Here is a 16,338-nt window from a genome sequence, read left to right as displayed (position 1 = left end):
CATTATCTCCCAACCAGGCTAACTCTGTGATCCACCTGTTCCTCTAACATTGATGAGAAATCACAGGAATCTCTCCTCACATTCCCTAAAGTACTTATTTCAAACTGGCCATTCGCCAGGAGCTATGAAACCATCATGTCTACCTATCATTTTCAGTAAGCACATTTAATCTTCTCCAGGAAAAAGAACACACCATCAATTTCCTGTTTGTTCTATTATCAATTTATTTGCACACTCATTCTCCTGTACCAACTCCTGTATCGATCCAAAGATAATCCCACTCATATATGCTCTGGATCTTCTTTCCTCTCCCCTCCTAAAAGGGCACGGCACATCAATTACCTTGCTTCCACCCCATTTCACTAAATTCTTCTAGCTTGTTGGGTCTCATTATATAAAGATGATAATCCTTAATGGATTAAAAATTAAACAAAAAAGCCTCCCCTCGACCCTAGTTCTCCTTTATATATGCCTTTCTTTTTCCTCCATCACAGATATTTTTCCTACACTTGCTGTGTCATTCACAATGCATATACTCTTTAGATATCCATCATATGAGATATCACAAAAACTCCCAAATAGAATTTGCTAAACTTCTTTTGGGACAAACATGAAACACAGGTAGTTTTCTGGGAGATGGAGCTGCAGCCAGAGACAATAATCAGAGTCCAAGACTAAAACAGTGATGGAAACCAGGTCCAGCTCCAGAGGCAGGGTCTCCAGGCAGTGGCGCTGGCACTGGCCAAGCTAAAAGTACGGCATGTCTTCAGGGAGCACGAGCAGAACCACACGCAGCCACTGACCTAGATCAGCCTACGTGTGACTGAGCCCTGCACGGCAGCCCCTGCTTGAGGTGGAATGAGGCTGAGACACCGCTGAGACCAAACGGGGTGACTGTGCGGTGCTGCACCCTCTTAGAGGAAAGACGGGGCACACATTTTCCTAACCTGTGCAAGAACACCAAATGGGAAGCTGTGGCCCTCACCTGGAAGCCAGGTCAAAGATATGGAGTCAAGCCAGCAGCTTTTAAGATGCTCCAGAGAGCTCTTCCTATGTAGATGGGGCTGGAAGTTCCCACAAACCAGGATAATCCAAGTTTGCTACTATCTTTACATACCTTGACTCCATCCTAGGCTGATAAAACACTGACACAAAATATACACCTTCCACATTTTCTTTGGCAAAACTGAGAAAGAGAAAAAGATGTAATCTTAATACTCATGCCCATACATGCAACTAGTGAGCACCGAGGAGTAATCAAGCAGAGAATTGCAAACAGAGAGTGGACACTTTTTCAACTGAACTACAAACATCAGACTATTTTCATTCATGAATGTAGATTTTACAGGACAGCATGCTCATTAAATTTACATACATCAAGTTAAGTGGGATAGTTAATGCCATGGAGAGTCAAACTAAATTTAAAATGATTGACTATTTGGAGAATTAAGCAAATATACAAGCAGCAAGTTGAAGATGGTCAGGTGCAAGGAAATTCACCCAGAATGGAAAAACACTACAGACAAGCAGAAGCATGACTAGAGTTATAAAACAGGTGCTAGAAAAACAGTACACCAGTGGATCAAAACGTCCATATGGATAAATAAGCAAAATATTAAAATGTAAAACCTGAAAGCAGAGCAATACCAAAATCAAGCATTCTTACTAAGTCAACAGTTATCATCTGATTTCAATAGTGTTCAATCTTTGTTCCATGGGTTAAAGACAAAATAATTGTTCTTGGTAGCAGTTTTGCTAAATTTTTTTCCAGTACAGCCACAAATTGGTTAAGCATTTTAAGAAGTCCACAATGATCCCCTAATTACTTCTCCTGAGACCTCAGAGCTCAACATACTATAAGCACAATTTTACCCATATTTCATCTAGAAGTGTGATTCTATGCTTCCCCTCACTGGAATTCAGCCTCCCCATCACACAGTGTCAAAGGTCTTACTGATGCTTAGCCCTACTGAGCTGTGTTCTTACCACCAGGAATGGTGTAGTGCCAAATGCAAAATCGAAGGCTTCACGATCTCATTCCAGGTAATCACGTACTCTCAAACAGTACAATTCAGTTACTGTGTACTAACTGAATCTCACATAGCTCTGCAATTTAATAAACTACATTCTTAGATTAAGCCTAAGTAAAATCCAGAAACCTGTAAAAGATAGGTACAACCAAAACCCTGGAACTTGGAATTAACTTTATATTACTACTTTATATTCAAGATGCCCATAAATGTGCTAAAGCTATAGAACAGCTTTTCTTTCTTTGTCCATCATGTTTACTACGTTCTTATATAAGTGTTAGTTGCTCAGTCATGTCCAACTCTTTGCAACCCCATGAACTGCAGCCTTCCACGCTCCTCTGTCCATGGGATTCTTCAGGCAAGAATATTGGAGTGGGTTACGTTTCCTTCTCCGGGAGATCTTCCCAACTCAGGGATCAAACCCGGGTCTCCAGCATTGTAGGCAGACTCTTTACCGTCTGAGCCACCAGGGAAGCTCATGTTCTTATATAAACCTTTATAATAATCCTTTCATTTTTATACAAAACTATGATTATGAAGAGTCAGTTTTTTGGTTTCACCAATAGTGGGGTTAGATTCACTATTCTATTCTCAATGTCCTTACTCAATCCAGTTAAAATTAACAGGAAATCAGATGGCTAGCTCAGTAACAGGACTGCAGCCAGAAAACAGCACTTATCCAGAGGTTGACAGCAAACACATAAAATTCTTACTCAACCAAATATTCTAACTGGAGCTTGCAAAGAGAGTTCACACTATCCCCATTCGAAACTGAATTTCCATTTAACCTAAAGCCAGTATCAGAGACTAAACAAACACACAAGAAACTTAAGTATCATTTTTTCACATACTATAAATTTCAGCAGAACAGACAAGAAATGAGAGTAACACGCAGCAAGCTGCTCAACTCTAATTTATTTTGGAATAAACTGGTTGGAACTGTTCAAGCTTATGCGTAAGCACCTACAATCACAGCTGTTACACAGTCCAGCAGAAAAGAACAGTGCTACTTACAAAAGGGGTTTAACTCACTTATTTGCTCTCCACAAATGGCCAATTCTTCATAAATTACACAAAGGATAATAAAATGGTCATCTGACAAAACACAAAGGCCGACTTCCCTAGAGAAGAAAATCAGACTAAAAAAAAAAAAAAAAAAAAGACCTTCACCATTGGAAAAGGCTCTACTGGCACAGTTCCTAATTAGCGAAAACAGAATCTTCAACATTAGCATAACCTGCATCCTTTAAAAACTCCCCTTTCGAATCATCTGACTGGGTCAACAAACTCCCACCAGGCAAAATCCAATGCCCCTAAATCATTTATTTTCTCATTTATCTGGATCTAGAAGAAACAACGTGGCACTGACATCACCCCCCTGACAAACACAGCCCATGAATCAACTTGACAATCGCCTTACACTTCCACCCTCTCTTTCTCCTCCTCCTCCTATCTGGATTATTATTTGGATTGCTTTTAAACAACCTTTACCGGAATTTTTCAATTTCTACCTAAAGGAGAGGGAGAAAGGTGACAACTAATAGATCAGAACAAAGCATTACCATAGAACCTCTCTCAGTTTATCTCGCCAACCCAAAATATACTTTCATATTTTTTAAGAAATAAAAAAAACCCACAATACAGAAAAAGTAGGTTTGTAAAAACTGCTAATGCTTGAAATCAACAAAGTGCCAGTAGGACTCTACAGCAGCCAATAAGCACTTAGGGAACTAACACAAAGGAGCCCTCCTTGGCTTCTGTCCCTTCAGACTCCTGGTGGCCCTTTCGACACCACTTACACATCAAACACAACAGGGATTCATTCATTCATCTGACTGAAGAAACAGCTAAGCATAAATCCTTAACACCAACTATGAGAAAGGAAAAGAAAAGATTAAAAAAGAAAAATTATCTTTAGCATGTGCCCAAAGAGTGACAACAATGAATACGGACAGTGAGATGAACTCTGCTCCCAGCAACCGTACCAAAAAGTATCAATTCAATTTCATTAGTTCACCTGAGCTCTTCTTTCTTCCTCTGGACCTTACATTTCAAAGATATCTGAACTGACTACAAAGCTAAGAACACAAAGATACTTCACTATTTAACTCTATATGTACTTATCTTTTCTTGCTTAGACATAGTAGTCACCAGAGCAGAAGAAACAAAGCAGCTCATGCAACAATTCATGCAGTATACGCTGAGAGCATAAAGGGAACAAAGGGAACAAAAGCCCATTAAAATACATTTCTTATGAAAATATTGGAAAACTGATCTAATGAAATGCTGAATAAAAACAGTCACTCATTTGATCAGCAATGGATGATATACTCAATTTAAAGGATAAAAATTAGCAGAGCCATGTGTCTACCCTATTGGAAGAAGATTCTAGTGAAGGGCTGGCCAACTTTATTCACACACCTGAAATGGAAAATGAAGAAAAACAAAATTCTTTACTAAACACTTTAGGAACAGGGGGAAAAAAAAAAACATATTAACTCTTTTCTGCAGTTTTATACTCACTGCAACGAAAGGAAAAAGAACAGAAAAAGGAATAAGAACAGAAAAAGATGTCAACAGATATCCTGATTACATACATAGAAAAATATGAGGAACTCTAGAAATAATAAAAACTGAGAATTCAGTAAGATTACTGAATGTAAAAGGCAACATATAAATTAATAATCTTACTAAAAATTTTAAGTTTTTAAAAATATTAGTTATATTTTAGAAACAAACTAAGGTATAAATCATATAAAAGATACACACAACCTCTAAGGGAAAATTATAAATGTTACAGTTTAGGAACAGAAAAATATCTAAATAAATAGATAGCTATAATATATCCAATGTTCACAGGAAAATTTAATATCACAAAGGTATTTATTCTATCTAAATCAATAAATTTATTACAATTCCAATCAAGATCCCAACAAGATTTATAATAAAATCTAACTGATTTTAAAATTAATACAAAATCACAAAGTGGCCAAGAACAGTCAGGATAATTTTAAAGAGAGGAAGGAAGTCCTAGATATCAAGGCTTATTACATAAAGTAATTAAGACAATGGATATAACTACAGAGCTAGACAAATAGAACAATGAACAAAATCAGACCTCAGAAACAAACAGTGGAGATATTACAAATGATGGACAAGAATGCCTATTCAATATAATATTTATTATATTAATAATGCTATTAATATAATAGAAAAACTAGTTACTATGTAGGAAAAACACTTTCTCATATCAGATTTTAGGAATATAGTAAGAACAGACCTATGATGTCAGTGTAGAGAAGGATTTCTTGAAAAATATACTGATGATATATTTAAGACTATTTAAAAATCAAAATGGAGTAACTATGGTTCAGGCATCCAAATGGAGCTAGACCATTATAGATGTGGTTTTAGACACATTCCTGCATCACTGAGAATGTGAATTTTCTCTCAACTTTAACAAACTCAAGAACACAACAAACCACTTCAAAACAGTATCTGCTAGCTGCACCCTTGTAGTTTTCTAACAAAGAACAAACCTGACTGCATTCTGGATCAATTCCTTTAGCTCTAACCTTTGTGCTCTGTTGCCTTGCTTAGTCATGCTGGCTCTGTACCTTTGTAAAAAAAGATGTTGCCTATAGCCTGAAATATACCTGGTAGCCTATTCTTAAGGCTCTACATCCCAGGTTTAGCCCTTAAATGTATAACACTTCACTCATTGGGCTTTCCTTGTGGCTCAGCTGGTAAACAGTCTGCCTGCAGTGCAGGAGACCTGGGTTCAGTCCCTGTGTTGGGAAGATTCCCTGAAGAAGGGAACTGCTTCTCACTCCAGTATTCTTGCCTGGAGCATTCCATGGACAGAGGGATTAACTATTTAATCCTTAAATGTATAACATTTTCATTCATATAGAGAAAAAATGTTGCGGAGCAGAAATAACATTTGTCTTGTTGAAGATTTACAGGAACCATGTGGACAACAGCAAGAACAAAGAATCTCTGCACCAAGAAGTCTGCAACAACCTCCACCTCTTTCAGTATAAAAGCAGCCTGAACTCTAACTCAAATAGGACGGTTCTCTGGGGCCCTAGCCCACCATCTTCTAGACCTGCTGGCTTTCTGAAGAAGGTCATTATTCCCTGCCCCAACAGCTTGTCTCTCCACTTACTGAGAAGCAAGAAGCAAGTACCAGCTTGGACTGGGTTAACAGGTTCAAAGTCTGTCCCCTTCACAACTGTGGAATCATTTCAGACCCCAGCCGATCTCTACTCAACAAGCGCCCTTACTTCTTTCCAATTCCAGTTCTACTAACCTTGCAGGGCTTTTTGCCTTACTAAGTAAGCCTCCCTCAATTTGTAGTCCAAAGGAACACAACTCAAGTGCTCCTTGAATCTATATCTCCTGGGCTACAGTCCTAACAAACCCCAATCTTTATTCAGTCAGGTCTCTGTTTCTCTAAAATTTTGGTTAACAACACAAAAAGATGGAATTGAAAGGAGTACACCAGGATTTCAATTAATTACATGCATTCTATTCTTTTTTGTATACCTCAGAAAGGAGGCTGGGATTAAAAAAGCACACAAAGTATTTCAATTAATTATGTAGGTTCTACTGTTTTTTGTGTACCTCAAATACCCTATTTAAAAACAACGTCACTGAACAAAAATAGATTCAACTCTATAATACATATGAAAATTGTTTCAAAATTAAATTTTGAATGGCTTTAGTATTATCTGTACTTTAGTATTATCTGTTTCCTCACACTAAAGCTAAAATATGTATTAAACAGCAGGTCATCTAAGCTCTTAATGCCAATGGACACTTCAAACACACGCTGAAGAGGCAATGCTAATGGCAATCGATAAATGCAGTCTCTCCTACATTATAACAGAGCCTGGTAAACATATTCCCAAGAAAAGATTAGAGCATTATTATTCATACTTAAGTACTCTGTGCAATTTTATTAGACCATTTCTTCCATGCTTACAAGTGATGACAGGAAGTCCAGAATTTAAATAATTTTTTTCAAAGTAATTCTGTCATCACTGGCACTCATTTAACGCCTGTTGATGATCACAGCTTGATAGATGACCTTGCAGCTTTTGTTCTCTCAACATACAGTGGAAGTGAAAAGAAAAAAGAGGTATGACTATATGAAACTTTTCTTCCTATTCATTATTTTAACATTTTTAAGTTATCCAGCAAACCAAAATTTGATAAAGTTAACCACCACCAAAACATAGAATTGAAGGTGAAACGAAATATCAAATCTAAGACATCTTAAAAGTTAGAAAGATATATTTAATTCAACAGGTAGTTATTTGAGATGATAAACCAGCTGAATAATGTTACATGGATTTAATCTAGCATAGAGACATATCAAAATAATAAATAAAGGATAAAATTACACAAGGGACTTACACACAAGTTCTCAGGAGCAAAAGATCTGGACAGTGATCATTTTTAGTCATTGATGAAGAAAACTAATTGATGAAGAAAACTACAAAAAACACAAATAAGTGGAAAAATATCCCGTGTTCATGGGTTGGAAGAATTAGCATAATTAAAATGCCCATCTTGTTCACAGCCATCTATATATTCAATGCAATGCTGTCAAGATTCCAATGGTATTCTTTATAGAAAAAAAGAACCACCAAAGACTATGAATAACCAAAACAATCTTGAAAAAGAACAAAGTTGGAGACATTACACATCTCAATTTTGAACTATTACAAAGTTACAGTAATTACAACAATATGGCACAAACCCAGAAAACAACAGAACAGAATCAAGAGTACAGAGATAAACCTATGCTATATGATTGACTAATATTTGAAATGGGAGCCAACTATACTCAATGGGGAGAAATAGTCTCCTTAATAAAGCAGGAAAAACTGGATAATCACATGCAAATAAAAAAGAAAGAAAAGAAAAAACCGGACCCCACCTTGTACCACTCACAAAAATTAACTCAAAATGTATTAAAGACTTAAATGTAAGACCTGAAACTCTAAAACTCCTGGAAGAAAACATAAAGGAAAAGCTTTTCCATGTTGGTTTTGGCAATGAGCTTTTTGAACATGATACCAAAAGCACAAGCTACAAAAACAAAAATAAATGTGAAGGATTTTATCAAATTAAATACTTCTGCACAGCAAAACAAAATTTTAAAACTCAACAAAATTAAAAAGCAACTTGTGAAATGGAGAAAATATTTGCAAGCTACATATCTGATAAGAGGTTACTATCCAAAGTACATAAAGAACTCATACAACTCAAAAGCAAAGAAATATTATCTGATTAAAATTGGAAAGAACTAAAAAATTTTTTTCAAAAAAAGTTAAACAAATGGCCAACAGGTACATGAAAAGAGTCACAACATCACTAATTATTAGGGAAATGCAAATCAGAATCACAATGATATATCACTTCACATAGAACGGTGTCAAAAAGAAGTTTGAAGTGCTAGGGAGAATGTGAAAAAAAAATGCACTCCTGGTGGAATGAAAATTGTTACAATCACTATGGAATGTACTATGGATGTTCCTCAAAAAATTAAAAATATAAGTATATGATCCAACAATTCCACTTCTGGGTATTTATCTGAAGAAAGTAAAAACACTTACTTGAAAAGATATCATGCCCCTATTCAATGCAGCATTACTTACAATAACCAATATAAAGAAACAAATATCTGTTGAGAAATAAATGGATAAAGAAACTGGTGTGGGTGTGGGTGTGGGGGGGTGTGGATGGGGTGTAATGGAGTACTATTCAGCCATTGAAAAGGAAATCTTGCCACCTGTGGCAACACAGATGGGCCCTGTGAACACTATGCCAAGTGAAATAAATCAGGTAGAGAAAGACAAATGTGTATGCTATCACTGAAATGTATTATCTAAAAATACCAAACTCATAGAAACAGCATTGACTGGTGGTTGCCAGGGGCTGAAGGGTGGAGAGATGGTCAGTGGGTACAAATTTACAGTTATAAAATGAATCAAATCTTAGGATGTAGTGAACAGTAAGGTAACTCTAGTTTAAAAAAAAAATCATACTTGAAAGATCTGAAGAGAGTAAATCTTAACGTTCTCACCACAGGGGAAAAAAATGACAATTATGTGAGGTGATGGATGTGTTAACTGACCTTATTGTGGCAATCATTTTAAAAAATATACATCTATCAAATCATCACATTGTGTACTTTAAGTTTACACAATATTAAATGTCAACTGTAACTCAATAACACTGGGAAAAAATAAGAAAATGAATTGAGGTTTAACATCTTTTAATGAGCTCAATTATAGCTGCTCCTTGTAAAAGACACAGCAGAGTGTCAGAATATATGCGATATTCTACAATATGAAAAGGCTCCAATTCCCCAGGAGTGTACAGTGAACCAAGGTAGAGAAAGACGAAACAAAAGGGACAGAGGCAACACTCAGAGGAGATAAAAGGACAGACAGAGGAAGAAACATGGAAAGAAAACCAGTATCAACTGGCTAGAGGAGGAAACTCAGGAGAAGAAGAAAGTGTCCTGACACCCAAAGGAAACGAGAAACACAAGAGGCCAGCGATGCAGTGTGACATGGTGCAAGCAGGGCCTGACGGCTGGGCAGCCACCTGCAGCTAGGGGGGCACACATCTGCAACAAAACAATCCCCAAAGGAAAAGCTGTGGGCAGAAAGCACCAGCGTCAACTATGCTTTGTGGAGGCCAGGCTCTGAATGGAACAAGACAAGGGCTGGGGCACAGCACACTCTAGCTTCCCACGGAGGATATGGATCCTGGAGAGGAGCAGGCCTGGCCGGCTCAGAGGCACTGCACCCCAAGGGGACCCACAAGAGGAACGGGCTCGTGGGAGGCCGGGGGAGAAGGCTCCTCTGACGTTCAAATGAGACACCACCAGTGGCGAGGGAATGACAGGCAACACTGCGAGCCGGAGAGCCACGCAGATCGCCAGGAGAAAGGCATCTGTAATCGTGTCTGTAATCTCTCATACTGCTAGCAGGGGCTTCCCAGGTGGCTCAGTGGGAAAGAATCTGCCTGTCAAGGCAGGACACACAGGTTCGATCCCTGGGTCAGGAAGATCCCCTGGAGAAGGAAATGGCGACCCACTCCAGTATCCGTGCCTGAGAAATCCCATGGAGACAGCAGCCTGGTGGGCTACAGTCCTTGGGATTGCAATAGTCAGACATGACTTAGTCACTAAACGACAACAATACCTGTGGCAGGCAAAATGATCCCCCAAAGGTATCCATGCCCTAAACCCTGGCTTCTGTAAATATGTTAAATCACACGACAAAGGGGCTTTTTCAATGTACTTAAGGTTACAAACTTTAAATCAGTCGAAGTATTTTGGATTTTCTAGGCGAGCCCAATCTAATTCACAAACCCTTAAAAGCAGAGAACTTTCTCCCCATGAAGGCAAGAGATGCCACAGAAGGGGGATTCAGAGAAATTCTAAGCATGAGATGGATATGACGTGTCTGAGACGTGAGGGCCCATGTGAAGGAGAGGAAAGGGGCCTCTCAAGACTAAGGCAGCCCCAGATGGCAGTCGGCGAGGAAGCTGGGATCTCAGACCTACAACACCTGGGCACCGCATTTTGTCAGCAACATGAACTTGGAAGGAGGAGTATTCCCCCAAAGCTTCTGAAGAAGAGTCCACTCATCCAACACTGACTTAAGCTTTGTCACCCTGGAGGAATCAGCTGAGTCATCCGGGGCTTCAGCCTACAGAACTACAAGGCGCTGATACACTGGTGTGGTTTCAAGCCATCAAACCTGGGGCAATAAGCTACAAGCAGGAGTAAAACACCAACACGACACTCCATGACACCAGGGCCAGACTATAAACACCCCCGGCCGGCAGAGTATCCTTGCTCTCCTCCCTTCACCTCCAAGCTCACCCTGTAGGAGACAGACTGGAAGAGCAGGGGGAGGAGAAACACAGGGCAGGAACGGAGCAGGGGCCCCCACAGCCCCACCGAGAGCACGGCAGGCTCTGAGCTGAGCAGCCCTGAACGGGCAAGGGAGAGGCTTTCTCCGGGTAAAAGTTAACTTATTTAAATTAAACTAGAGTTTCGTTATCTTGAAAGCAAATGGAAACCTCTGGGGCCTGTGGTGAAAGCTATCTGGGAGCAGGCAGGAATAAGTTGAAAGGGCTGGTTGAAAGAGGCACTGGCTGGAACAACAGGTCACTTTCAATCTATACCTGCCACGTTCACCTTGGTCAAAAAGCCAGCTACACAGACCCACTGTGAGTTCAAGAGCAACCACTGAAATCTGACATCCAGAAATCAAAGTTGTGTATATAGCGATGCTCATGCAACTATTTCATGTATCTAAGATCCACAGAGAAACCAAAATGAGCTTTCAGATCAAAATTCTCCTTTCACTGGATGAAAACAGGGGGGGGGAAAGCCCTTAAGAAGTAGCAGAACTAAAAACTCATCATTACTTTTTAAAAGTGCAGTAAAACTGTTACCTAGAGACCAACTAAATCATTTTCTAAATAAAGGTGAAATAAGTACGAATGTTCAAGGATGACACTGTACTTCGCATTCATTAAGCAATCAAGTCAGCACACTGTCTCTCAAAGGACCATCGTGAGGAGGAAAAAGAGGTGTTCTTCAAAACAAAGTTTTTACTTCATGCAAAAAAAAATCATCTAAGTACCTCTGAGAACATAAGTTTTTTAAACTGTACAACGCCAAGACAAAGAATCTAGACACAAGTTTTAAATGAAACCTCATTTTGACAAATGCCAAAAAACAAAAATGGGAGAGTATTCAACACTGCTTCTTCTGAAGGATTTTTATTAATAAAAATGGTACAGATAGGCAAAGCCAAAAATAAACCCCAACCTAAATCTAGCCTTCTCCCCAGACCTAGAAATAGCTTTAAATGTGTCAGAGATGTGGTACTCCGCTTGACAAGCCTGAGAAACACCAGTTGAGTCCACATTTAGAGGAGAAAGGCCCTTCTCAGCTTCAGAATCTCCAAGTTCTCCCTGCAATGTATTGTGATATGGTCAAGGTATCAGAAAGGAAAAGAAGAACCCAGTGCTTATTTCTTTTACAGCCTTTAGTTGTGACAAACTCACTCATTAGCAAATTGGCAGTCCTTAGAAAGCAAAAATTCACTTTACTTCTGCTGAATAAAGTGAGTTTGACTGCAAAAGATCTTCTGCCAACAGAGAGACCTGTTTAAGATTTAAAAAGTGATCTGGTCCAGTTATTAAACATGTAAACACTTCAAAGATGCCAATATCCATCTGCTCTGTTCATATAAATAAAACCGTCTAGTCAAGGCTATGGTTTTTCCTGTGGTCATGTATGGATGTGAGAGTTGGACTGTGAAGAAGGCTGAGCACTCAAGAATTGATGCTTCTGAACTGTGGTGTTGGGGAAGACTCTTGAGAGTCCCTTGGACTGCAAGGAGATCCAACCAGTCCATTCTGAAGGAGATCAGCCCTGGGATTTCTTTGGAAGGAATGATGCTAAAGCTGAAACTCCAGTACTTTGGCCACCTCATGCGAAGAGTTGACTCACTGGAAAAGACTCTGATGCTGGGAGGGATTGGGGGCAGGAGGAGAAGGGGATGACAGAGGATGAGATGGCTGGATGGTATCACTGACTCGATGGACATGAGTCTGAGTGAACTCCGGGAGTTGGTGATGGACACGGAGGCCTGGAGTGCTGCGATTCATGGGGTTGCAAAGAGTCAGACATGACTGAGTGACTGAACTGAACTGAATACTCTCAGCTAGGAGAAGGGTAAGACTAACAGGAAAATACTTCTAAAGTCATCATATTCAGAACAGAAAATCATCAACTATGTTCTGTACTTCCGATGTTATACTTTAACAGCTTGTGGTATGCCTTCGCAAATGTCTATCACTGGCCTACTTGCTCTACTTACTCAGATGACACCAGCAACTATAATACAAGGGAGAAAACTGTCTTAACAAGGTGAACCGAAACAGTACCATTCCAGAATCTCAGACAATTTAGGCCATGGTTCAAACACACGATGCGTGGATAAGAGGGCAGTTTACTATCTTGAGTCCTCAAAGGCAGTCTTGAAGAAATCTGCCTTACACAAGTCTCATAAACAGATGCAAAGGCTAGCAAAAAAAAAAAAAAAAGGTTACATTCTCTTTATTCTAGACTGAAATTATATTAACTCGTGGTTATAGAAGAGTTACAAAGGCACACCCCAAAGCAAGTGAGTTCAAGTGTCACACTTAACTGTTGCAGGACTATGCAAACATGGTTACTGTGGGAACTAAGAGCTGAAACAAGGTCCAAAAATCAGCACACTTAACAACACACACAGCAAAGCGCTGTAACTGTCATTCTCAAATGCAACCAAACCAGACATATCACTTAGATAATCTAGTTAAGATATACCACTTGATAATTTAGAGGGTTTATGTTTTTATGTACTTCTGTGTAAAACAACCGGTATGACACTTTTCTTCAGATTCTTATTTTTGTAATCCTAAAACTCTCTATGCCTTGTGCTAGCTATCTTAATGACATCAGAAATCACCTATGGAACCTAAGTTTCATACATGTTTAGTTCCATGAACATAAGCCAAAGCTAAGGCTTTTACATCAAACACTTTATAATGAATCAAAATTCTTACCATCATCTTTTCAAAAAGCTCTAAGATTTCCTTCTCTGACAGTGGTTTTGGAATGTTTTCATTCATTTCTGAAGAACAATCATTGTTTGAAAATGCAGTCCTCAGGTTGGAAAGTGGAGGCCTCTCTTTTTTGCTCCCTGGAATTCTTATGCTGGCAAATCTATCCATCTATGAAGAAAGATAAAATAAAAAGCACACATGTAAGTATTCCCTTCTCAACAACACTTATTTAATTTCCAAAATGAAAAAACAGGGTCCGTTATATCATCATTGTGACTTCATCAAGAGGCATTCAATTTAGCATGTAAATTTTAAGATTAAAAGAAATAATAAATATAAAAATAAGTGAAGAGTCTTCATAACTATCCTGTCTGAAGGCAGAAGAGAGAGAAAAAACTCAAAAGATTCCTTCCAATCTTAAGATTATAGAATGAAGACTCTAATGATAAATGACTTTGCTACAGATTAACAAATTAAGCATTTTTACAAAGGTAATTTAGCTAATTTGGTGGTTTAGTCACTAAGTCATGTCTGACTCTTACATCCCCATGGACTGTAGCCCACCAGGCCCCTCTGTCCATGGGGTTCTCCAGGCAAGAACACTGGAGTGGGTTGCCATGCCCTGCTCCAGGGGATCCTCCCAACCCAGGAGTTGAACCCTGGTCTCCTGCACTGCAAGTGAACTCTTTACCGACTGAGCCACGAGGGAAGCCCAGCTAACTTGGTGGCTGGCAATCACAGTGGTACTCAGAGTTCACCCTCGAGCCCCCTCCTCCTGCGTCCTTTTCATAGCACATACAACACTCGGACTGGGAGGGGATGGAAAGACATGATTTAGGCACTTAGAGAACTGAATTTTACTTACATCTCCATAGCTTGCCCTGAGAGACATCACATTTCTCTTGATTCAGATTAGCCTGTATTTGAACTTTATGAATAACCACAGAGTAGACTTGGGGAAGGAAATGGCAACCCACTCCAGTATTCTTGCCTGGAGAATCCCATGGACAGAGGAGCCTGGTGGGCTCGCAAGTCCACGGGGTCACAGGAGTCGGACAAGACTTAGCAACTACACCACCACCACCACCACAGAATAGACTGAAGCCTCAAGAAATAAAACTGGATTTTTATTGCAATGAGATTTCTTCTACAATTGTATCAACAGATAGTTCACGGATATTTGAAAATGCATGGATTAGTTTACAAAGCTAATTGTTCATTCATTGAAAATAGCGTGAATTTATCAAGTTCTATTCCTCACAGAGAATCCAGACACACACAGTGTTTCAAGTGGTAATCATCAAAAAGGGAAAGAAGGGTACTTAAAAAACGTTATGATTCTGAACTCTTCAGCGTAACTGTGCACACATTAAGCTACTGTTTTCACCATATATATGTGTAGTACATAAACCTGTACTATTCACGGTGGTAGCCATTAACTACGTGTGGTTATTTAAATGTAAATTAAATTTTAAAACTCAGTTCCTTTGCTGCCCTAGTCACATACCAAGTGTTCACGAACCACAAGAGCCTAGTGGCTCCCATATTGGTCAAAACATATAAAGAACACATCTATCGTGACAGAGGTTCTACTGAATAGAGCTACTAGGGCCCATTAAAGAAATATAACACTTAAATTCTCTATTTAAAAAGACAGTAAGTCACAGTATTGATTATTCACTTCACTAAATAGGATTTTTTGCAAATAATAATGTTCTTTGCTTAGTTGCTAAGTCATGTCCAACTCTTTGCAACCCCCAGGGACTGTAGCAAGCCAGGCTCCTCTATCCGTGGAGATTCTCCAAGCAAGAATGTCCAAGTGGGTTGCCATGCCCTCCTCCAGCAGATCTTCCCAACCAAGGGACTGAACCCAGATCTCACACATTGTAGGAAGATTCTTTGCCAGCTGAGCCACAAGGGAAGCCTTCAAATAATATTATGCAAAGATAACAAGACTTGTCTTTCAAAACAGGCCTTTAAATTCACTTTGAAGATAATCCTAAGGAAAAATACCATGCGATATATATACTCACACATGGCCCATCTAACACAGACTAAATGTTAAAGTACTAACAACACAACAGCTTCTGGCTGTTGGATTACAGAGTAGTCCACAACACCACTGCTCTCATCCTAACAACCAAAAGAAGCCAGACACCCTACAGAATTCTTCTCGCTGTTGTTTTCAACCCATCAGGAAGCTGATCTCAGGAAGCTGTGGACACAAGGAAACCTGCTGCTGCTGCTAAGTCGCTTCAGTCGTGTCCGACTCTGTGCGACCCCATAGACAGCAGCCCACCAGGCTCCACCGTCCCTGGGATTCTCCAGGCAAGAACACTGGAGTGGGTTGCCATTTCCTTCTCCAATGCACGGGTACTGACTAAATACTGGGAGGAAACAGACTGCTCTTATCCTTGACAGGAGCTGAAGAAGAAGAATAAATTCAGTAAAGGTAAAGAAAAACCAGCCAAGTTTTTTAACGAACTATTGACAGCCACATGAGCGCTGGCATGAGAGATTAGACTTCCAGGTCCTGGCTCATGAAGTCCCAGCCACAGAGTGAGTCTGCACCCTCCAACCAACTCTTTCCCTCAAGTCTTCACACACTGCATGGGGTAGATGCCTGTGGCCAGGGTTAGAGCAGGAAAGCCAA

General features: G+C 39.4%; 1 protein-coding gene across 4 annotated transcripts in view; it reads right to left on the bottom strand.

The window, feature by feature from the left end:
• The window catches only part of DIAPH3 (diaphanous related formin 3), a 563,626-nt gene that overhangs the window by 491,689 nt on the left and 55,599 nt on the right, over nt 1–16,338 (bottom strand). For 3 of the 4 annotated variants that reach the window (XM_068984294.1, XM_068984295.1, XM_068984296.1), the window contains one exon: nt 13,686–13,853. The exons of the other annotated variant lie outside the window; for it this stretch is intronic. In XM_068984294.1, the coding sequence (XP_068840395.1) occupies nt 13,686–13,853 (168 nt within the window). The remainder of the gene's footprint in view (nt 1–13,685; nt 13,854–16,338) is intronic. 4 annotated transcript variants of the gene reach the window in all.

The sequence above is a fragment of the Capricornis sumatraensis genome, chromosome 12 (assembly GCF_032405125.1).
Source record: "Capricornis sumatraensis isolate serow.1 chromosome 12, serow.2, whole genome shotgun sequence".
Lineage (NCBI taxonomy): Eukaryota > Metazoa > Chordata > Mammalia > Artiodactyla > Bovidae > Capricornis > Capricornis sumatraensis.
Note: the sequence above shows the minus strand (reverse complement) of the source record. Positions and strands in the feature narration are given on the sequence as shown.